Here is a 23958-nt window from a genome sequence, read left to right on the forward strand (position 1 = left end):
TCATATAGGTGTAATGTTAACTAAAGAAAAAAGGGTCTAATTTTCTTCAGAAAATTCCTCTGAAATGTTATATAGGGCAAGTTCTATACACTCATTCATATATATATATATATAAATATATATATGTTTTACAGTCACAAAAAAGAGGAAGCTTGGGATCTCCAATCACTTAAGACAACACAGAGTGTATCTTACTCTGAACAGGAGACTTTATTACACCAAACTTACCTCAGTTAATCCATGGTTGACATCCTAAGACGGCAGTGCAGAATGTAACAGTAATGAGGAAAGAGCAATGTTAGTGTCCAAATTTAACCATTTCTATTCAAAGTAGCATTTCATTTATTCTGCTACAGTAGAATATTGAATTAATGAAGTAGACCAAAATACATCTACAACAAAACTTACCCTTTCTACATATACCTTATATATCTAAAAATGTAGTAAGAGCTTTTTTCAGATATCTTGTGATCAGAAAATCACTGAGGCTTGAACATAATGAAATTTGGTTTCAGCAAGTAAGTACGTCATTTGCAGAATTTAAGCAGAACAGAAAAACTAATCTTACAACTAATTTGGTCTTGAAGAAATAATTTTATGGCCCAATTTCTCCACTTGGAAAATGGGAGAAAATATTCCTCAAAGACTTGGTTAATCTTGACAAAATGTTTGAAAAGTGTTTAGTAGATTAAAGAGCTACACGGAGAAAATAAGCCATAAGTTGTTATTCATCAGAAATAACCAGTGAAATGCAGGTATCTAAATACTAAGGATTCTTTAACATTAAATTAGCTTAAAATAGGAAGTACAAGACAGGGCATAGAGGTTGCTAAATAGAAACAAGAAATGAAACGAGAGAGATATTCATGAAGGGTATAATAACGAAAATTATAATGAAAGCTTACCACTGCATTGACCAGAAATGTACAACACTTTCTTGAAAAAAGCTTTTGTGTATGTTTAGAGTGCAGACTCAAATAAAGGGTTAAAATCTCCAAAAGTATGTTACTAAATTTGCAGATGGTACCTTGTACAGTGAGGAGTTAATCTTACCCAAAGAGATCCTCTCCCAGTAGTCTGATTTTGCTCTGGAAGACAATCTATAGGACTTTTGAATTTCATACCTCAACAGGAGTATCACTGGTTGCCTGGAGACTCTGGGATATGTGGTTATCAGTTCTTACTGCAGAAGGGTTGGCAAGTAAAGGCCAGCCATATAGGCAGTACGTGATGGAGCCTCAATAAAAACTCTGGGCACCAAGGTTCTAGTGAGCTGCCTTGGTTGGCAATACTCTGTATCACAAACAGATGCTAGGAAAGTAACTTGTCCATGATCCTCAGGGAGAGGAAGACAAAAGTTCAGTCTTTAGTACCTTTGCCAGACTCTACCCTACGCACTTTTCCCCTTGGCTGATTTTAATCTGAACTCTCTCCTTATAATAAACTGTAAATGTCAATGTAATAGTTTCCAATTAGTTCTGTGAAGTTTTGTAGCAAATTATTGAACCTGAGAATGGTTCCAGGAATCTTCCAACCTCACAACTGGTATCAGAAGTGAGGGCAGTCTTTGTGAACTGTTCCCTCTAACTCTGCAGTTGGCTACATTCTTGCATATGCCTCAAGGGGTATCACTGGAAGCTTTAATATATTAGCAAACATTTAGGGTTTATTCACTATATTGTGCCAAATAAAGCCAAGACAGTATAAACATAAGTAAATATGACTTTAACTTCCTATTCTGAGAAAGATAAACATTTATAATTGTTTCTTTAATTTAAAAAACTCTGAGTACCAAATTATCACTACATATGCATCCCAGTGGCAGTACTAGCAGATATATTATAGAAGCTGTTCTGCAGAAAAAGCCATTTAGATTACACTGTTTAATTTAAAGCAATTTAACAGGAACACCTGAAATACTTGTATAGTACTAAATGTATCTTGTGGGATGTTTTTAAAGTCCTACTACAGCTAAGAAAGTGTGAGTAAGAAACACCTTTCCACATTTTTCTGATTACCTATGGCCAATCTGATAACTATGTTTCATACCTGGTATCATGGAAGATGGATTTTACTATTAATAATGAAACACTAACCTATATGTACTTTGTTGCTACACGTAAATAGAGAAAAATGCTAGGCATATCATTTTGCATTGGGAAGACTGTCAGAATTTACAGTGCAACTAAACATAAGTCTGATTGTAGAGAGAGATGTAAGCTAGAAGAAATATGAAAAAATAATGGGATGTGGATAACTTGGGAAAAGAAGAGAGATTATAAGACACCAAGCAAAATGATTTACCTAGGGAAGAAGCATCAAAGGAAAAACCAGATTAAGATCACTATTAGAAATTTCAATGTAAGTGTTAAGAAACCTAAGACAAAAGCTTAAACATTGAAAACAAAGTAAATACATACAAAAGCAAGGGTAAACTCCTCTGGGAAATGTCAGGATTGCAAAGTAGTTACTGTATTAGTTTCGAGTCTAACTGAGCCATAGTAGTATTTCCAAGGGAAATTTAAAAGAAAAACTAAGTGGTGGTAGTGGTGGGGTGGGGCAGGGGGTTGGTATGCGGACAGGATACTAGCAAAATATGTGTGGTCAACTAAAGGTCCATTGCTGAAAATCCATCGTATCATTTAACCCACAGTCTACTCTTGGCTCCAAATCCACATACCCAAGCACTATCTGTTGGCTGTTTGTCCACTGGGGCCCCTGAAATTAGGTCAAAGTATGCCTAATTTTAGTTACCCAATGTCCTAGAAACCAGAGTGAGAAAGGCATGAAGGAATGTTCAAAAGCCAGGGTCTCATTGTCTGAAGCAAACTTCATTAAGGCTGCTTTAAACATCAATAGTGAATGATAATTTACTTAGTTTTAGACAAAAAAAGATGCAATTCCTTGGTACGTTTTAGTTTCAACATATTACTTATGGCAAAACACTGTATCATTGCTGGTGGCATCATTATTTAAGGGTGAAACACAGAATAAGTATAAACAGAGGATACTGAAGTTACTAAAGTAATTCAAATAAATATGAAGTATTGGTGACTAGACAGAAGTATAAAAGATACTTCTAAAACATGAAGAAAATGAAAAATATACAAACATAACTTGGTAATCAAGGCATAAGGAATCAGTCCAAGAATCCACAAAATATTAATGCCATTAAAGATTACAAGGGGGCTTAAAAAGCAAATGGCAACATTCTGGGAAATATTATAACTACAAGGTTTATAATGCAAGGATTAAATGTATCACAAATATTAAAGTATGCAAATATACTTTAATTTCTTCATTTCATTAAATGAGGAAGAAGCTCAAACCCAGGAAGTACCAGCTGGTCTTCCCAGGTGTTACATCAGGCTATCTTCCTGGTTTGCTGGTGACCATGTCATGTCATTAGCTCAGCATTGTCCATAGTTAAAGTATAAAACCTTAACTCCACAGAACAAATACAGTAATGACTTATAAACATGGCAAAATTAATACTGAAATAAAAGTTATTAAAAATGTATAAAGTATAATATTAAAGACTAAAAATTTTACCAGTTTATCAAATATATTTAATTAGTACTTACTTGTATCTGACACAGACATACACAGTTCTTGAAATAAATGAATATACACTTTTAAAAATGCTTAACTTGATTCAATTATAACAGGCAAAGACTTAGCATAGACCTTTCTATACATTCACCAATTTTTACTAGACATATATTGATATTGTACAGTAACAAAAAGGATAAGAAAGGGAAGAAAAAGCAGCAAAAAGATTAGTTGTAACCACTAAAGTATTTTTGTCTTTTGACTATGCCTCACAGCTTACGGGAACCTAGTTCGATCAGGGATCGAACCCAGCCCTTGGCAGTGAAAACCCGAACCACTGGACCACTAGGGAATTTCCCACTAAAGTATTTTTAGAAACAATTTTAGAGCAAAGTTAAAAGAAGTAAGCAAATAAACTAAGAATAGTATCTAGAAAGTGGGAGGGGGGGGACATCAAATAGCAGAAGATAAAGAGAAAACTCACATACCCTTTTATTTTGCCAAGAAACTATTTACTGTAGAGGGAGAAAAAGAGATAAAAAGCAAAAGGAATCCAACTGAAAAAAAGTTTCATATCCTAATATCAGAGTCTGGAAAAACAAAACAGAGAAGCTTATATATTAATAGTAAGTGGCAGGAGTAGGAGATCAAGCAAAAACTTCACGGAAATGTGTAGAGGGAAACAGATGAAAGAGGATGGGAAAATAAGAGAGGATGAGGTGAAAAGTTAGTCTCAGCCATACAAAAGGACATTATAAGGGGTGCAAAAAAATTCACAGAATTAGTTTTTAATGTTTAGAGACAAGGAAAGCATATACCTGATGCATTCTTAAAAGTATATACCAAATGGGTTTTTTTTGTTCTAGTTCTATTGAATTATAAATGACATATAGCTCTGTGTTAGTTTAAGGTTTATATACCTGATGGATGCTTAAAATACTTGACTGGGAAAGAAAATCTGAGAAAAAAATCTCAACAGACTAGAGCATAAAGAGAAATATAATAAAAGCAATATAATAAAAGTGAAATAATCTTGTTGCAGTGTTTAGAACAAGATGAAGTTTCACATACATATGTGTATATATTTTGTCTCTCTGGTGGCTCAGACGATAAGGAATCTGTTTGCAATGAACGAGACCTGGGTTCAATCTCTACAACCGACTCCAGTATTCTTGCCTGGAGAATCCCATGAACAGAGGAGCCTGGGAGGCTACAGTTCATGGGGTTGCAAAGAGTCAGACATGACTGAGCAACTAAGCACAGCACAGCACAGTGCATATATTTACATATATAAAATACATGTATATATAAAATTTATAGACATATTTTTTATAATTCATAGTAACTATGTTCTATCAAGGAATATTTTAAACTTTCACACCAAAGGAATGGAATTATTTCAAGATCATAATTCTTGTTCAATAATGTTATACATATGTATGTTGTATAAAGTACATATATATGTGTATATATCTGTTGGTTATATAAATACACATACACATATCTGTATCATCACAAAATAACTTGGATCTTTAGGATAGACTCTTTAAAACTTTACTGGCTTTACTTACAAGGCCCACATGATGTTCAACCTAGTGTCAACACTAGTAATGCAAGTATGAATTTTATTGAACAGTCTCAGAAAAAAAAGCCTTTAGTGTTATATGTAAATGTGAAAGTGGTTTGAATTCTCCCACAGAATGCTCCTTCAGATATCACAATATAATTAATAAACTACTTGAGTTATTTAAAGACCTTCAAAGTAAACTGTCAGCCTTCTATTTCCAGAAGATTAGAAGAACCCAAATCATGGGTTCTAGATTCTGATTTCTAAGATATGATATTAAATCCACTGTGCCAATTAAAGAACAAGTTTCCACTGCCACAACCACATATTCAATACCAGTCTGTCTATAAATGGAGAAAAAGGAAAATCATGTGGTTGAAAGAGGAGAGTAACAGCAATTCTCAAGTATAGCAACTTGGAAAATCTTGAAATAAGATGGTCCTCTACTGTCTCCCTCTTACCAGAAAACAGTGGCATTGAAAGAGTTCCTAAGGAAATTCAATTTGATATCATCACAGTTATACACAAAGAGAAGTTTGGATATAAGCCTGTAAGGTTTAAAAGCAAACATTCAAACCACAGCTTTACCACAAAGCACAAGATTATTGCTACCTTAAAGGTTCTATTAGACTGGCATTTTCTCTTAACCTGTTCAGAACTGTTTTATAACCTACACACTAGGCAAAAATTCAGATGTCAAAGGACATCAGACCTAATTCACGGTGACCCAAGAGGATGTAACTCTCCAGCAGAGAGTGAAATGCTTAGTGAAGTAAGTCAGACAGAAATACAAATACTGTATGATATGTTACATGTGCAATCTAAAAAACAGTACAACTGAATCTGTGTACAAAACAGAAAGAGATTCATATAGAAAACAAACTTATAGTTACCAAAGGGGAGGGAGTAGGAGGAACGAATTAGGAGTAGGGGATTATAGCTATAAATAACTACATAAAATAGATAAGCAACAAGGATTTATTATATACCACAAGGAATTAGATTTAATAAAAAAGAAAAACACAAAAAATGTTGAGATGATATAGGAACCTAAGTGCTCTTATGTTACACTCCTTTCTTAGCATAATCAGGTTGTGAGCGGAGATTCCTGATCAAGACAACATAATCATCCTACATACTAAAATAATAACCTCATTTTAAAATTTGTAGTGTTATAATTAATTTACAAATGTGTTATGGCTTTAGAATTCTTTTAAAAGCTAAGAACCAGGAGCTTAGAACTAGTTTAGTATTTGTATACATTTAAATAAGATGGTCATAAACAGGGTAAGTGAACATTAAGCTTCTTAAAGGAATTGTTTTATTTTAAAAGGAGTCTATGTATTAATGCAGTCTCAAAAACACTGCTCAAAGACCAAGGTTACCGAGGTGGTATGTCAGAGTTTACATGCAAATTCTTAGAATGGAAAAAAAAAAGTTTACTGTCTGAATCATCAGTGTCCCTCATGGTAAATAATTTTAATTTCTTTTACAATAAATATTTATTAAACCTGAAATCTGCATTCACTCAAAGATGAAATATGACATTTCAAACAAGTCTTGCAGAGGGAAAATTAATAACCTCAAGAAATATGGTTTTTCTCCTGTCGTAGGAGTTCTCTGGAGGAAGAATGTGAAAAGCTTTATCTAGATGAGAGTTTTAGTTAAAACAGGGAAGGAAAAAGGAAATATTTATTCAAAGCTTTCCAGAAGTCAAGGATTTTCTTTTTAAAAAAACTGCTGTCCCTTGACTCCAGCTATAGCTCTACTTTTCTTACCCCCTCCTCTCAAGTGCAGAACTCTGTCAAAGTACTGCCTATGAATGCTGTTCCCTATTCCTCACCCCTAAATTTCTCTTATGCATAACTTACCCTAGACTGGCATTATCAAGGTTACCAGTGACCTTCATGAAACCAAATTCACTGCTCAATTCCATGGTTTTATCGTGTTTCTCAACAGCATTCAATACAGATTTCTGCTTCCCTTTTCCAGTTTCCACAACACTACTCTAGTTTTCCTTCTACCTTTCATCTCATTTGTTGTCCTTTCCTCATTTCATATCCATCAATAATTCTTGTCCCTTTTACATCCAGAGGTACTCAAGACCATTTATTTCCTCCTTTCATTATACAACTACCAACCATGGCCAAACTCATCATTTTCTCTCCCCTAACCTACTAAAACTATCTTCTAACTAGTCTCCCTTTAAATTTTTGTTCCATCCCCCTCATTCCAACCTCCACACAGCTGACAGGGTAGTTATTTCAAAATATAAACTACACTGTACAATATTCACCTTAGGTTCACCAGCATTCCAACAGCTAACCATAACACTTCAGATAAAATCTGTATTTCTGATCTTAATCTACTAAACTTTCCATGATCTGGCACCTGCACGTTTCTCTGACTGTTTCTCAGAACTCTCCCCATTCCCTTATTTTTAGCCATGTGTGTGCTCAGTCTCTCAGTTATATACAACATTTTGCAACCCCAGGGACTGTAGCCTGCCAGGCTCCTCTGTCCATGGGATTTCCCAGGCAAGAACACTGGAGTGGGTTACCATTTCTTACTCCAGGGACCTTCCCAACCCCGAGATTAAACCAGTGTCTCTTTTGTCTCTTGCATTGGTAGGTGCAGTCCTTACCACTGCGCCACCTTGGAAGCCCATTTTATACTGGCCTTTTTCTATCCTTCAAACATATCAAACTTGTTCTCGCCTAAGGTCTTTTACTAGATACTCATTTTTCCTGAAATTTTCCTTGCACTGATCTTACATGGCTGCTTTTTCTCATTTAGATAACAGATAATACTTCATTAGAAAAGACTCTTCTGATTACCCAACTGCAAGAAAGCATCCAGTCTTTACTACCTTCTCTTATTTTCATCCTCTATATAGTGCACATTATTAGTTTTTATGGCAGGGGAAGAGGGGTGCACACTACTTGATTACTATTCATCTTGCCTACTAGATTATAAGTTTCATGAGAACAGGCCTTATCCATCTGGTTCAGCACTGTATTTCTAATACCTAAATAAGTGCTTGTCACATGTGTTTTCAGTTGCCCAGTCGTGTCTGACTCTTCTCGGCCTGTCAGACTCCTCTGTTCGTGGAATTTTCCAGGAAAGAAGCATGGATTGGGGGTGCCATTTCTTACACCAGGGGATCTTCCCAACTCAGGGGCTGAACCCTCGTCTCTTGCACCTTCTGCACTGGCACGTGGATTCTTTAACACTAGCACCACCTCGGAAGCCTGTCTGTTACACAGGAGATTCTTACTAAGTATTTGCTGAATAAGCAAATGGATAGACGTAAATCTGTAGGATGGTTGTAAACTTGACTGAGCCTCCTAGTGATTCTGGGGAAAATAATCGACAAGTCTGTCCCAATGAAGATCTAAGTACCTAGGAAGTCTTTGCTAGGTTCTAGAAAGTGTTCAAGATGTTCTGGAAGTAACCTTATTCCTATAGGGAAGAGTACCCTAAAAAGAGCATACAGTAAACTGCACTGCTATTCAAAAACTACTGTACTTTCTAAGGGCCTACAAGACATATATGAGACACTATAAAAAGTACAGGTGAATAAATTGACAGAGTGCCTATTCACAAAGAGCTTGCAGTTGGTACCTAGCAAAATGAAAGGCCTTGCTAGAATTCAGTTCAGTTCAGTCCTCAGTCACGTCTGACTCTTTGCGACCCCATGGACTGCAGCATGCCAGGCTTCCCTGTTCATCACCAACTCCTGGAGTTTACTCAAACTCATGTCCATTGAGTCAGTGATGACATCCAACCATCTCATCTCTGTCCCCTTCTCCTCCTGCCTTCAATCTTTCCCAGCATCAGGTTCTTTTCTGATGAGTCAGTTCTTAAATCCGGTGGCCAAAGTATTGGAGCTTTAGCATCAGTCCTTCCAATGAATATTCAAGACAGATTTCTTTTAGGATTGACTGGTTTGATCTCCTTGTAGTGCAAAGGACTCTCAAGAGTTTTCTCCAAAACCATAGTTCAAAAGCATCAATTCTTTGGCGCACAGCCTTCTTTATGGTCCAATTCTCATACCCATACATGACTACTGAAAAAACCATAGCTTTGACTAGACAGACCTTTGTCAGCAAAGTAATGTCTCTGCTTTTTAATATGCTCTCTAGGTTGGTCATAGCTTTTCTCCCAAGGAGCATGCATTTTTTAATTTCATGGCTGCAGTCACCATCTGCAGTGATTTCGGAGGCCAAGAAAAGTCTGCCACTGTTCCCACTGTTTCCCCATCTACTTGTCATGAAATCTTGGGACCAGATGCCATGATCTTTGCTTTTTTAATGTTGAGTTTTAAGTCAGCTTTTTCACTCTCCTCTTTCACTTTCACATCAGGTGGCCAAAGTATTAGAGCTTTAGCATCAGTCCTTTCAGTAAATATTCAGGACTGATTTCTTTTAGGATTGACTGGTTTGATCTTCTTGCAGTCTAAAGGACTCTGAATAGTCTTCTCCAACACCACAGTTCAAAAGCATCAGTTCTTTGGTGCTCAGCCTTCTTTACGGTCCAACTCTCACATCCATACCTGACTACTGAAAAAAACCATAGCTTTGACTAGACGGACCTTTGTCGAACCTTTGCTTCTTGACCTGCACACAAGTTTTGCAGGAGGCAGATAAGGTGATCTGCTATTCCCATCTCTTGAAGAATTTTCCAGTTTGTTGTGAGCCACACTAATGAGGCTCTTTAGTTCCTCTCAGCTTTCTGCCATAAGGGTGGTATCATTTGCATATCTGAGGTTACTGATATTTCTCCTCGCAATCTTGATTCCAACTTACGCTTCATCCTGTCCAGCATTTCACATGATGTTCTCTGCATATAAGTTAAATAGGCAGGGTGACAATATACAGCCTTGATGTACTCCTTTCTCAGTTTGGAACCTGTCCATTGTTCCGTGTCTGATTCTAATTGTAGCTTCTTGACCTGCATACAGGTTTTGCAGGAGGTAGGTAAGGTGGTCTGCTATTCCCATCACTTGAAGAATTTTCCAGTTTGTTGTGATCCACACAGTCAAAAGGCTTTAGCATAGTCAATGAACCAGAAGGAGATGTTTTTCTGGAATTTTCTTGCTTTTTCAATGTTACAACGGATGTTGGCAATTTGATCTCTGATTCCTCTGCCTTTTCTAAATCCAGCTTGAACATTTGGAATTTCTCAGTTCATGTACTGTTGAAGCCTGGCTTGGAGAATTTTGAGCATTACTTTGCTAGTGTATGAGATGAGTGTAATTGTGCGGTAGTTTGAACATTCTTTGGCATTGCCTTTCTTTGGGATTATAATGAAAACTGACCTTTTCCAGTCCAGTGGCCACTGCTGAGTTTTCCAAATTTTTGGCATATTGAATGCAGCACTTTGACAGAAGCATCTTTTAGGATTTGAAATAGCTCAACTGGAATTCAATCACCTCCACTAGCTTTGTTTGTAGTGATGCTTCCTAAGGCCCAGTTGACTTTGTACTTCAGGATGTCTGGCTCTAGGTGAGGGATCACACCCTTGTGGTTATCTGGGTCATGAAGATGACCTTTTTTGTATATTCTTCTGTGTATTCTTGCCACCTCTTCTTAACATCTTCTGCTTCTGTTAGGTCCATACCATTTCTGTCCTTAACTGTGCCCATCTTTGCATGAAATGTTCCCTTGAAGAGACCTCTAGCCTTTCTCATTTTATTGTTTTCCTCTATTCCTCTGCACTGATCACTTAGGAAGGCTTTCTTATCTCTCCGTGCTTTTCTTTGGAACTCTGCATTCCGATGTGCATATCTTTTCTTTTCTCCTTTACCTTTAGCTTCTTTTTTCAGCTATTTGTAAGGCCCTCTCAGACTACCATTTTGCCTTTAGCATTTCTTTTTCTTGGTGATGGTTCTGATCACTGCCTCCTGTGTAATGTTATGTACATCCGTCTTGTACATCTATTATGTACGTAGTTCTTCAGGTATTCTATCAGATCTAATCCCTAGAATCTATTTGTCACTTCCATTGTATAATCATAAAGGGTTTAATTTAGGTCATACCTGAATGGTCTAGTGGTTTTCCCTACTTTCTCCTGCGTAAGTCTGAAGTTTGCAGTAAGGAGTTCGTGATCTGAGCCACAGTTAGCTCCTGGTCTTGTTTTTGCTGACTGTTTAGAGCTTCTCCATCTTCGAATGCAAAGAATATAATCAATCTGATTTCGGTACTGACCATCTGGTGATGTGCATGTATGTATATTCTCTTGTGTTGTTGGAAGAGGGTGTTTGCTACAACCAGTGCGTTTTCTTGGCAAAACACCATTAGCCTTTGCCCTGCTTCATTCTGTACTCGAGGCCCAAACTTGCCTGTTACTCCAGGTATCTCTTGACTTTCTACTTTTGCATTCCAGTCCCCTATGATTAAAAGGACATCTTTTTTTTGGTGTTATTTCTAGAAGGTCTTGTAGGTCTTCATAGAACTGTTCAACTTCAGCTTCTTCAACATTAGTAGCTGGGGTTCAGACTTGGATTACTGTGATCTTCAATGATCTGCCTTAGAAACGAACAAAGATCATTCCGTCATTTTTGAGATTGCACCCAAGTACTGCATTTCGGACTCTTTCATTGACAATGAGTGCTACTCCATTTCTTCTAAGGGATTCTCTCCCACAGTAGTAGATATAACGGTCATCTGAATTAAATTTGCCCATTCTGGTCCATTTTAGTTCACTGATTCCTAAAACGTCGATGTTCATTCTGGCCATCTCCTGATTGACCACTTGCAATTCACCTTGACTCATGGACCTAACATTCCAGGTTCCTATGCAATATTGCTCTTTATATCATCGGACTTTACTTCCATCACCAGTCACATCCACAACTGAGTGGTATTTTCACTTTGGCTCAGCCTCTTCATTCTTTCTGGAGTTATTTCTCCACTGTTCTCCAGCAGCATACTGGGCACCTACCAACCTGGGAAGTCCATCTTTTAGTGTCATATCCTTTTGCCTTTTCATATTGTTTATGGGGTTCTCAAGGTAAGAATACTGGTGGGCAGAGCCAAGCTCAGCAAATCTTTAATCCAATTTTCTGTTGATGGGTGGGGCTGTGTTCCCTCCCTCAGGCCAAATTATGGTAGGGGTAACTGTGGTGAAGTGAAGTGAAGTCGCTCAGTCGTGTCCAACTCTTTGTGACCCCAGGGACTGTAGCCTACTAGGCTCCTCTGTCCATGTGATTTTCCAGACAAGAATACTGGAGTGGGTTGCCATTTCTTTCTCCAGGGTATCTTCCCAGCCCAGGGATCAAACAAGGGTCTCCTGCATTGTAGGCAGACACTTTCACCATCTGAGCCCTCAAAAGGACTTATACCAGCATACCACAACTCCCAGGACTGATGTGTTCAGTGTCCTACACCCCACGGCAGGCCACTGTAGACCCACACCTCCACCGAGACTCCTGGACAGTCACAGGCAAGTCTGGTTCAGTCTCTTGTGGGGTCACTGCTCCTTTCTCCTTTCTAGAACTGCTATATGCATATTACTTAAAGTATCTGCTTCACAGATGATAAAGTTGGCCTTAAGTATATTACAAAGGTCAGCAAATAAGAGTATTAAACCTGTTTTATATCTAGCTGCTTATCCAATTTTATACTGAAATTTCACATGACTAATTAAAGTTTTATAAGACTATGTTATTATTTTTATGTTTTTTGGACCACACAGATCTTTGGAGATCTTAAGTTTCCTGACCAGGAACTGAACCCACGCACCCTGGGATGAAAATGTGGAGTCTTAACCATGGGATCACCAAGGAAGTCCCTATGCTATTATTTTAATAGAACATTAAGTGTCTAGTCATTAGAGACTTAGCCACATGGAAAGAAATATGTACACTTGTGGATGTACAACAAAAAACTGAAACCATATAAAAACATAAAGGATGGGGGAAAAAGAAAGAATTAATGGTCACACAGGTCTCTTCTGGTAGTTCTGAGGCACTGATATCAAAATTTTAATATATTCTTAGAATTCAAGTATCAGCACTCCAGTACTCTCAGCATTAGAGAATTAAGAGACAACCTCATAGAAAATAAATAAGACTTAAAATCTAAGTCATATTTGCATTTTTCTGTAAAAAAAAGTATAATCTATGTCTTTGGTTTGGCTTTATATAAAAACTGAATACTTACTTATAAACACTGCATAATATATATATAGCTGCTATTTTGCAATATGTTTTTATTTAAAAAATAGTTCTGGACAAAAGCTCTGCTATTTCAATAATATACAATTGTTCACTTTGTATTAGAACAAATGATACAAAAAAAAAGAAATCATAAAATGCAATAAGTAACATACCATTCCATAGGCCTGCTGTTGGACCCAGATGATATAATCATTCCGTATGTCTATCAATTCTTGTACTTCATGTATATAAAATTTATCATATTGAATAATCTGTCCAGATTTCTCATTTACCTACAAAAAAATTAAAATGTAATTAACATTAAATTTAACCAGTACCTAAGAAAGAGACTGAAAAGTATTTAAATAGAAAAAGGTTTGAGATTTCTTAGCTATTTTCTCTTCCTATAAAAAATAATTTACTGAGTGCCTACCATATGTAAAATGCTAAGTGCTATGAGAAATACAAAGATTTATAAGATGTGATATCTGTATTTAGTACCTCAAAATCAAGTAAAAAAAAATATTTATGTAACACCACATGAGCTATACCATTAAATATATATATATATATGTAAAATACAAACTAGAAACTATAAAGTCTTCTGATTGAGAATGGAACTTAAATAATAGTAAGAATAGCTAAAGCCCCAAAATCTGAATGTAAACTCCCCCTTCATCTTTGGCTAACTCTTAAACCATGAAAGCACAAGTGAGACTTGGTGGGGGATACCCCAAAAGAAAGCATCAACTTTCTGAGACTACTCAGAGCAGATTTCAAGACAAGCATTTCCAGAGGGAAAAAGGCCCATTTAATAATGCTAAAAGAATTCATTTATCAAGAAGTCATGACAATCCCAGGGCTTCCCTGGTAAGCTCAGTAGTAAAGAATTTGCATACCAGTGCAGGAGGCCCGGGTTTGATCCCTGATCCAGGAAGATCCCACAGGCCATGGAGCAGCTAAGCCTGTGCACCACAATTGCTGATCCCGTGCTCTAGAGCCTGCAAGTTGCAACTACTGAAGCCCAAGCACCTAGACCTGATGTTTTGCAACAAGAAAAGCCATCCCAACAAAACTGGAGAGTTACCACCACCACCCCCCACCCACCGCTTGCCGCAACTAGAGAAAGTCCACAAGCAACAACAAAAGACTCAGGTCAGTCAAAAATAAATAATTAGACTGGCTTGAATCCCGAAACTAACAACCACACAAGATGTATACAAATTTACAGGAATAAATTCAGCTTTTACTATTTTACAGACATTCAAAATTTATGAGACATATCCAAAATCAGATAAGTAAATAAAACAAAAGACACGTAAAAAAAGCCTAAGAGAAAAAGCAATCAACAGAGCCAGACTCAGAGATGACCTAGAGGCTGCAGTAAGTAGACAGGTGCTTTAGGAAGGTATTTCGAACTTATTGAAAATAAAAACAAAACATATCAAAATTTGTGGAATGCTGGTAAAGCAGAGCATAGAAGGAAACTGATAGCATTTAATGATCATGCTAAAATAAAAGGTTTAAAATCAATAAGCCTAATAAGCTTCAGCTCAGGAATTCCCTGGTGGTCTAGTGGTTAGGACACGGTGCTTTCACTGCCACAGACTGGGTTCAATCTCACCAACTGTGTGGTATTGCCACCAAAAAAAAAAAAAAAATTCTCAGCTTTAAGAACCTAGAAAATGATCAAATTAAGGACAATCAAGTAGAGGAAAAGAAAGATAAGAAATACAAAATACTATAGTTTTTAAATCTAATATTATTAATAAATATTTACATTTTTCAAAAGAAAAGTCCAGGCCAAGATGGCTTCACTGGTGAATTCTATCAAAAATTTAATAATACCAATCTTAAACTCAGAACACAGAGAAAGAGGGATCATTTCTTAATTCATTTTATGACCCTGATGCTAAGAAACTGATGAGAAACAAAATTTATCCAATCAACATCCCTAATGAACACAGACACAAAACCCTCAACAAATTATGAGCAAATTAAATCCAATTATATATATAATATAAAATGTCCAAGTGGAGTTTATCCCAGGAATGCACTATTGATTCAACTAACACAAATGAATTTCACTACATTTCAGGGAGAAAAAAAATTAATAATAATTTGTTCATCTCAACAGATGCAGGAAAAAAGCATCTAACAAAGTTCAACATCCCTTCATAACAACAACTCTCAGCAAACCAGAAATAGAAAGGAAGTTCTTCAAACAGATAAAGCTCACCTTAAAATCAAAACAAAAACTTACAGCTAATATCATGCTTATGAGTAAAACATTAAAAACTTTCTAAGATGAAGACTTAGACAAGAATTGTCCACTGCAACCGTTTATATTCAACATTGCACTGGGAAGTCTTAGCCAATTAAATAAGGAAAGAAAATATCATGACTGTATACATTAAAAATGCAAATGAATCTAGGAGAGAACTATTAATTTACCAAGGTCACAGAGTACAAGGTGAAAATTCAACTGAATTTCTCCACATGAGCAACAAAACTAAATTTCTCCATACTACTAACAATCAAAAATGATTTTAATTATCATTTACAATAGCATAAAAAACATTAAAAATAGAGTCGAGCAGTTATAACAGAAACCACACAGTTCACAAAGTAGAAAACATTACTATCTAAACTTCCACAGAAAAAGTTTACAACTCTTGCCTTACAGCTTAACTCTTACTGCTACTAAAAGAGAAAATAAACCCAGCAATTATATACAAAAATTCATTGGCTTTTCCTTCTCCAATATTTATGTGTTGTTGTTGTTGTTTAATCACTAAGTTGTGTCCAACTCTTTTGTGATCCCATGGACTGTAGTCTGCCAGACTCCTCTGTCCATGGGATTTCCCAGACAAGAATACTAGAGTGGGCTGCCATTTCCTTCTCCAGGGGATCTTCCAGACGCAGTGTCTCCTGCAAATCTTTACTACTGAGCCACCTAGGTAGCCCAATATTCATCTGCAGAAACTACTAAATATATACCTTAACTATTACATTGGACTCTTTAAAAATTTAATGATATTTGTTGAAAATGATCCACATCCTACTGACCTCTGATGTATTTTTCTTTATCTGAAATATTTATTTTAAAAGGTAAACTGCAATTTCCCTCACCAGTAGCAACCAGTGTTTACAGCTTTTATATCATGTAGATATGACATGTTTTTGATAAGAAATGCTATGTTAGAATGTGTGTGTATATTTCCCCTCAGTTGTGTCTTTCTTTTTGCAACTCACTCGACTGTAGCCTGCCAGGCTCCTCTGTCCATGGAATTTTCCAGGCAAAAATACTGCAGTGGGTTGCCATTTCCTACTCCAGGGATCTAACCCATGTCTCGTGGGTCTCCTGCTTTGGTGGGTGAATTCTATACCACTGAGCTGCCTCAGAAGACCATCAAGTTAGAATAAAAACTAACAATTTAGAAATCAGGTTTCATTCAGGAACAAATTTCAGTCAAACTTAAGACTTTGGGGGAAATGATGGTTAACGGTTAATTCAGTCACAATGATTTAATAACTAAAGACAAAATCAGTTGTTAAGTCTTTTAAAAATAGAGAAATATTTAGGCACTGAATAGAAGACCGATCCAAAAGACCTGTATACAGATTTACATATAAAGTCCACAGTTTTTAAAAATATAAATAAAAATACATTTGTATGGAAGGTAAAATTGACAAGACATTATTTTCTTCAGGAAGTTTTCTTTAATTCTTTTGAGTTATGTGCCCTCCTATGTGTTTCACAGCACCCTTCCTTTTGCTTAATCTAGCACTTACCATGCTATATCAAAAACAATTATTTATTTGTATTATACAACTGTTCTATATTTATAATCTTAACAAGGGAAGAAATCACATCTTTTCCTTATAACTGCATCACTAATGTTTATAACTGCACCATAATAAGCACACAGTAGGCACTCAGTAAATGTTTGTAAAATAAATTTTAAAAATTACATGACAGAAGTTCAAAACCTACACACTCAATACTGCTGTCTAAAATGTAAAAAACAGAAACTAAATGTGTGTGATCATAATGCTTCATATATTAATTACAGTTTAGTACTCTCATTTATAAACCTGAGTTCAGAGGTGGTATATGGTATGTAAACACATGCCTTATTTGTTTGAGTTTAAGGGTTCCTTGAAAAAAAATTTTTTTTGATAATCACTGACTTAGAGGGTTAGCATGATATGCAGCACTTAGGCTAGTCAGACCAAGTAAGTCTTTTCTTTTGGCATATTAGTGTCTCTATAATGTACTGTGTGAAAACTCAGAAACTACCCAATTTCTTGCCAGCAAATTCATTTATCTGGTAACACATTCATTCCTGACAGCAGGTACCAAAATTATCTTTCTTGTGATGCCATTTGGAGCACTGGGAGTGATTTCTAATTCAAAAGCTTTCCAAAGGACATGACATAAGGGAGGAACAAGTCACTTATATATCCTGAAAAGATCAGGAGAAATACAGACCAGTTCTACAGTTCTTAATCCTGTTCCAGATTTGGTCAGGAAGGAAATCCTTTTAGGAAACTTCTCCTAATTCTTAACTATGGAGCAGAGAGAAGAAATATATACAGCTGTCAGACATAAGGTGTCTTCTAAAACACAAATCTCTGATAAGCAATTTAGGTTCCACTATAGATGAAAATAAATCATCCCTGACAATTATCTATGACAGGTTAGGACCAAGTAAAGTTTTCTCCAAAGTAAGAGGTAAAAGAAAGGTAAGTGATTGCCCTAAGAACTCTCACTAAGAGATGCCTAAGAAACTGATAACGTTACTACCCTACTTTTGAGTATGTAACAATTTCAAACAGGAACTCAAGTTCCTCATTATCAAATAAATTGAGTTAAAAGCTGCAGTTTCCCATTCAAACAGTGGTGGTAACAAAATCTCTGCCTTATGAATGTATAGTATTTGTATATATATTCCATAATCTAAACAACACATCAATCCTGGGAAACCAGCAGGCCATTATTTCAATCCTTATTTTATAGATAACTATCTGCAAATGCAATAAAGAGAAAGAAGACTTGTTCAAAATCACATTGATAAGAAGCAGCATAGAGGGAATTAGAATTAGTCTTTTTAACAATTCAATGCTATCTACAATTATGGAAGTATAAGCCTCCAGACTGAGGCATAAAACAAAACCAAATCCCCTTCTAAATGAGTTATATTACCATATCTACTGATACAGAAGTACACTAGAAACATCAGGGACTTTAGAAGTAGATTTGTATTTCAATTCTGCTACTTACTGGTTTATGACCTTTGATACTCAGATTAAGGGGCAAGATATAACTATGAAAAGTTAAATGAGGAATTCATGTAAAGTGCTCACATGAATTAATGTACAAGGGAGGTTTTTCATCTTGTCTACCTCATGTAACTTCATATAACTTTTTGAACTTATTTTCCTTTCCCTTTCAGCTAGCAATAATTTAGGATCCTAGTTCCAGCATGGCTCCGTCAAAAAGGTCTCTGGACACGGAACCCCATAGGGTTCTCTTCAATAAAGATTGAGGCTTCTGAGCTACGCACATAAGTTACTAGCTGAAGTTCTGTCTGTAATTATGAAAGACAATTTCATAATTTCCTTTCCTTTTCACTTGTGGAAATTCCAATTTCCTTTCCCTTTCACTTGTGGAAAAAAAACAGCTAAGGAAAAAAAAAAATTTAAGAGGTAATAAAGATAACCAGACAAGGAAGAGGGGAAGTGAATAATTAATTACTTGGGAAAAAGGTCCTGCTGACAAAGGATGGTTCACTGAAATAGGAAGAAAAGAGAGTCCAGAGGAAGGAAAGAAACTAATCACTCACTTAAATCCTAGGCAAAAGGCATACAGAAAAGCAGAGACCCATATCATGAAGACAGAAGATCTTAATAGCAGTTTACTGCAGAATCCAGTTTACCCTAAAGTGCTGCAAGAAAGCCTTGGACTGGGGAAGGCAAACATAATAATAACTTATTTCCCCCTAAGAAAAAAAATGGCTATCATAGCCTCAGCTATAGTAAGAGAAATGACTTGTTTTTCAGAAGAGCTTGCAAATACTAAATACAAAAGAAAAGAAGTTCAAGAAGTAGTAGAGAAAGGATCATTAAATGAACCAGGAACTTCATTAAAAGAATAAAAAGGAAAAAAAAAATCGTCCGTATGGGCTCTTTCTTACAGAGAACACAAGGCTTGTTTCCTTTACCCTTTATCACTAACCGTAATAGCAAGCAAGAAGGGTCTGAAAACACAAGAAGCTGTTAAGGGGAGGAAACTAAAGATTCACATGAGTTTTTCAGTCATTCTAGAGGCTAGAAACATATGTTCCTCCCTTAGGTCATGTCTTCCAAGATAGTATCTTAATATCAAATGGCAGAACAGAGATATACCAGCTGTCAGGGATGTCTCAAAACCATCTTTAATGTAACAGCTGAGACTCTACTTCTTTGAACTGCTATAACTTTGAACTGCTACAAGTGTACTATTTCTTCCACTGGGAAGAAGGGCAGGAAAGAACAATAGGCAAATTAATGAATTATATATGGTTCCAATTTCAATTAGTCATGTTTCAAATGTTCTATTTTGATTGAAGTCATTAGTAGCCAATAGCAAAAAGAACATGAGTTTTAAATGTTCACAATCATAAGTAGGATGAAATCTCTTTCGTATTATGTCCACCTATAAATAACAAGTGTATTATTTAAATAACAAATCATGTTCTTCAGAAAAAAACATAAGGAGACTCTAATTCATTAGTATGCTATTGTTCTGCCCAACTATAGACAAGTTATTCATAAATGCCTAACAAAGTCAAGTAAGACCAAAGCTCTAAATACATATTCTTTCTTTGAAAGGAAAATTTAGATAACTTCTCCAAATTCCTATAATATCTTTTATGCCAATCTAATTCTGTAATATAGTCATGTTAAAATAAACATCAACAATCTGTTAGTGGCAATGGGGGAAGAGGAAAATAAATGAACTACTGGACATACCCTATGTAATATTTCTAAAACCTTTAATGCAGTATGAAGAAAACTGTTGAAAATTCTTCTCTCAGAAGGGGGAATGCCGATCTTGTAGAGTTTCAAAAGATGTACCACAACCTCCTTAAAAAGTTCTACAATCTTGAGGAATAGCGGAGGTTCAAGTACTGACCACCAGTTTTCTGTTATTAAAGGGTGAACACACAAATAAAATAAAATTTAAAAAGTCACAATTTTCAAAATCATACTGATTTTTCCTAAAGCAGTGGCTCTTAACCCTTTGAAAATCTCAAGAAGATACATGTAATATGATATTTTATGTAACATTTCTAGGGTTGATAGACACTACTCCACATTCAAGTTAAAGAATACGGTTCTAAAAGCTCTCAAAAGCAAAAATAAAGTAAAAAATGTCTATTGAATTTACATTCTTGGTTTGCTAAGCTATATTAAAAACTTAACCACTATCCCTCGTATTAAACCAGGTGTTTCAAAGTGCTTCATAAATTAGGAGGTTTAATTTTTAAAAACACTAAAAAACTGTATTGCTCCGATATTTATAGATCTCTCCAACTTTTACCTTTAACTTAAAGTGGAAATGTGAAGCACCACCTGAATGCAAGGTACTCCTAAATATCAAATACAGAAACTGAATAATGTAAAGTATACCATGTCTGTCGTTCCCCATGTTCACTATTTATAGCTATTAACTACAAATATGACAGTCTTGTGCAGGAGACAGAAAGGAACCGGAAAACTTCTGACAACATGGCAACAATACACTTGTGAGTCCCTGCTTCACTCTTCTAACCACTCACTGGCTCATTCCCTCAGATTCCAGCATTCTACCCACTGCTTGTTGCTTCCTCTGCTCACTCTCAGCCTAAAACTTCTTGTACTGATTTTATTACTCTTATGTATCTCAGACTGACATATCTAACAAATACTAAATTAGGAAGGAGGAAAGCACTGCTACTAAATATAGCAGGCAAACTACAACAGCCAACAGACAGAAATGAAATCTATACAATTAGAAAAATCAAAGCGAGAAAAGTTTATGCCAAAAACCCAGAGGAATAAGATCAAATGAAGACTGGAATCTCACATAGAGAGACATCAGAAAATTAGCAAACAAGGCAAAGGGCTAATAAAGTTCAAGGGGGATTTAATACCCAGGTTTGTTCAGTTTTAACTGTTCCCTTTCCTTTACTCTTTAACAATAAGATCACTCTGGAGTGAATCACTCTGGAAGTTTCTGTTCAGTCGCTCAGTCATGTCTGACTCTTTGCAACCCCATGGTCTGTAGCCCACCAGGCTCCTCTGTCCATGGGGTTCTCCAGGCAAGAATACTGGAGTGGGTTGCCATTTAGAGAAATATGAAAAACAGTTTTTATCTTTCCTGATATTGTCTCCACTGTTGTGTTTGATTAAAATTTTAATATTTAACATTCTTTGCCTCCAACAACTCTAACAACTAGCATCAGATGACTAGCAAAAAGTAATGAATTGAAAAACAGGTTTACCTTTCCCTGAGACAATGTCAAAATAATTCAGCATAGCAAAATTTCAAACAGCAAAAAAGTAAGAACCTAACGAGCATTTTCACTTAAAGAAAAAAGGTTACAAAAGAAAGAAGTATTAAAGTTCTTACCAAGTACTTTCAGCGGTGCCTTTTCTAAGTTCACAAGAGCTGTACCAAAGGGAATTGCTATTGTGGTGAAATTGTTGGAATCGCTCATCAGGGGACATTCTGGTAGAGTAAGATAAAATCTCAATGCTTCAACATCAGGTAAGGAGCTAGTCAGTTTAGGAATAAGATTCTTTTCCAAGCTAGCTGCCACCTACATTTTGACAAAAAGTAAAATCTACTTCATTTAAAATGAATGCATAGTCAAAAAAACAGAAAATCTTATACCAGAGGAAACATTAAATGGTGAAGGGGGAAAAAAAAGAAAAGAAACCATCTTATGATGCATCAATGAATGTACTGTGGAGCACAATGAAAATTAATGACTACGCAATATAAGAGAATCTTTTTCTTTTAATTAATTTATTTATTTTAATTGGAGGCTAATTACTTTACAATATTTTGGTGATTTTTACCATACATTGACATGAATCAGCCACGGGTGTACATGTGTCCCCCCATCCTGAACCCTCCTCCCATCCCTCTGGTTATCCCAGTGCACTGGCTTTGACAGTCCTGTTTCATGCATTGACCTTGGACTGGTCATCTACTTCACATATGGTAATATACATGTTTCAATGCTATTTGTAAGAGAATCTTAAAAATCTTACGTATAAATCTCAATTTAAACTCTCTGCATCAACAGCTATGTAGACTTAACCAACATGGTAATGTTAAATAATTAAGGGTCTGCTCTGAACATCTGGAAAGATTTAAAGACGTCTGAGAGCTAAATTACAAACAGTTTAAAATAATACCTGATTTAAATTCTTACATTAGTTTATACAAAGACATCATAATAAAGTATATGAAACTATAAAGTTAATTAGGCAACAAAGCTTTAGAATAACATGGAATAAAAAACTCAACAGGGAACATAATACAAATACAAAATACTTTAAAAACAAACCTGCTGAGCTATCTGAGGATGATCAGGTTGTATAAGTTTGTGGAATAAAAGTCTAGCAGCATTCATGTCAACCCCTGAAAATCTAGTGCCCGTTCTATAGTGATCATCATTGCTATTGATAAAAAAAGAGAGGAAAAAAATGATAAACTTTAAATTCATTTCATTTATTTAATGACATTATTATTTAATATAATAAATTCAAAAAATTTAGTATAACAAAGAACTGTCACTTACCTAACAGCTAAAAAACTTCCATTTAGACAACCAGATGAAGAAAATGTTCCATCAATTTCACTAAAAAGAAATTTAAAAATCTCCAAATCACAAAATGTGAAATGTTTACCTTCATTTTTTAATAAAAATTAAAGTTAAACTAATATTTAATGCTACAGAGCATTCCTCCAATCAACATTCAGAATAAATCAGAATTCTATAAATTACTACAGATTAAGTAAACCTTGACAGAGGTATTACTGTTCACCCTAGACTCTCTTGAACATTACTATCATCCTCAGATTCACCAAATAAATCTGATGTTCCTAAAAAAAAATTTTTTATAAAAACATGCATATTTAACTTTCTTAATTCCACACAGTGGTAAATCTAATCTGCAAAGTTATTTTTCTGAAGACTACTCTTCAGGCTGTTAAGAAAAACTTCAATTTGGGAACATAATCTAGAACTAAAAAACAGCTGATCAGCTATAATCCCTCATCCCAAATACCTACACCACCTTCAACAACAACAACAAAAATTTAAAGTACTAAACAAGTCCATCTGCACGCAAAATTTTCAAGAAGGAAGTAATACTCAATTCTTCCAGGAACACAGATGTTAAAAGAAAGTGACCAATATAAAGCCAGAAGGAACTTTTTTGCAAACCCAATCTCTAAAGTGGCTATATTTAATATTTTAAGAACTGCATATTCTTATATGTATATTTTTATATATTTAAAATATATAACAAATTTAAATGAGATCTCCTAAAATATCCACTATTATAGAAATTCCAGACATTTAAACTTCTGTATATAAACCATTCAGTAAATGATATTTAATGAAATATTTATTTA

At 35.4% G+C, this 23958-nt stretch overlaps 1 protein-coding gene across 7 annotated transcripts in view; it reads right to left on the minus strand.

Annotated features, from left to right (window-relative positions):
• The window catches only part of HERC4 (HECT and RLD domain containing E3 ubiquitin protein ligase 4), a 127493-nt gene that overhangs the window by 25092 nt on the left and 78443 nt on the right, over positions 1-23958 (minus strand). For 4 of the 7 annotated variants that reach the window (XM_010820591.4, XM_059882544.1, NM_001076894.3 and 1 more), the window contains 6 exons: positions 23120-23179; positions 22886-22997; positions 21940-22129; positions 20298-20470; positions 13454-13573; positions 229-252 (listed from right to left, as the gene is read on the minus strand). In XM_010820591.4, the coding sequence (XP_010818893.1) occupies positions 229-252; positions 13454-13573; positions 20298-20470; positions 21940-22129; positions 22886-22997; positions 23120-23179 (679 nt within the window). Of the gene's footprint in view, positions 1-228; positions 253-6081; positions 11650-13453; positions 13574-20297; positions 20471-21939; positions 22130-22885; positions 22998-23119; positions 23180-23958 lie in introns of those variants that run through there. The other 3 variants (XM_059882545.1, XM_005226412.4, XM_059882546.1) reach the window with 3 other exon arrangements.

This window comes from Bos taurus, chromosome 28, assembly GCF_002263795.3.
Source record: "Bos taurus isolate L1 Dominette 01449 registration number 42190680 breed Hereford chromosome 28, ARS-UCD2.0, whole genome shotgun sequence".
Classification (NCBI taxonomy): domain Eukaryota; kingdom Metazoa; phylum Chordata; class Mammalia; order Artiodactyla; family Bovidae; genus Bos; species Bos taurus.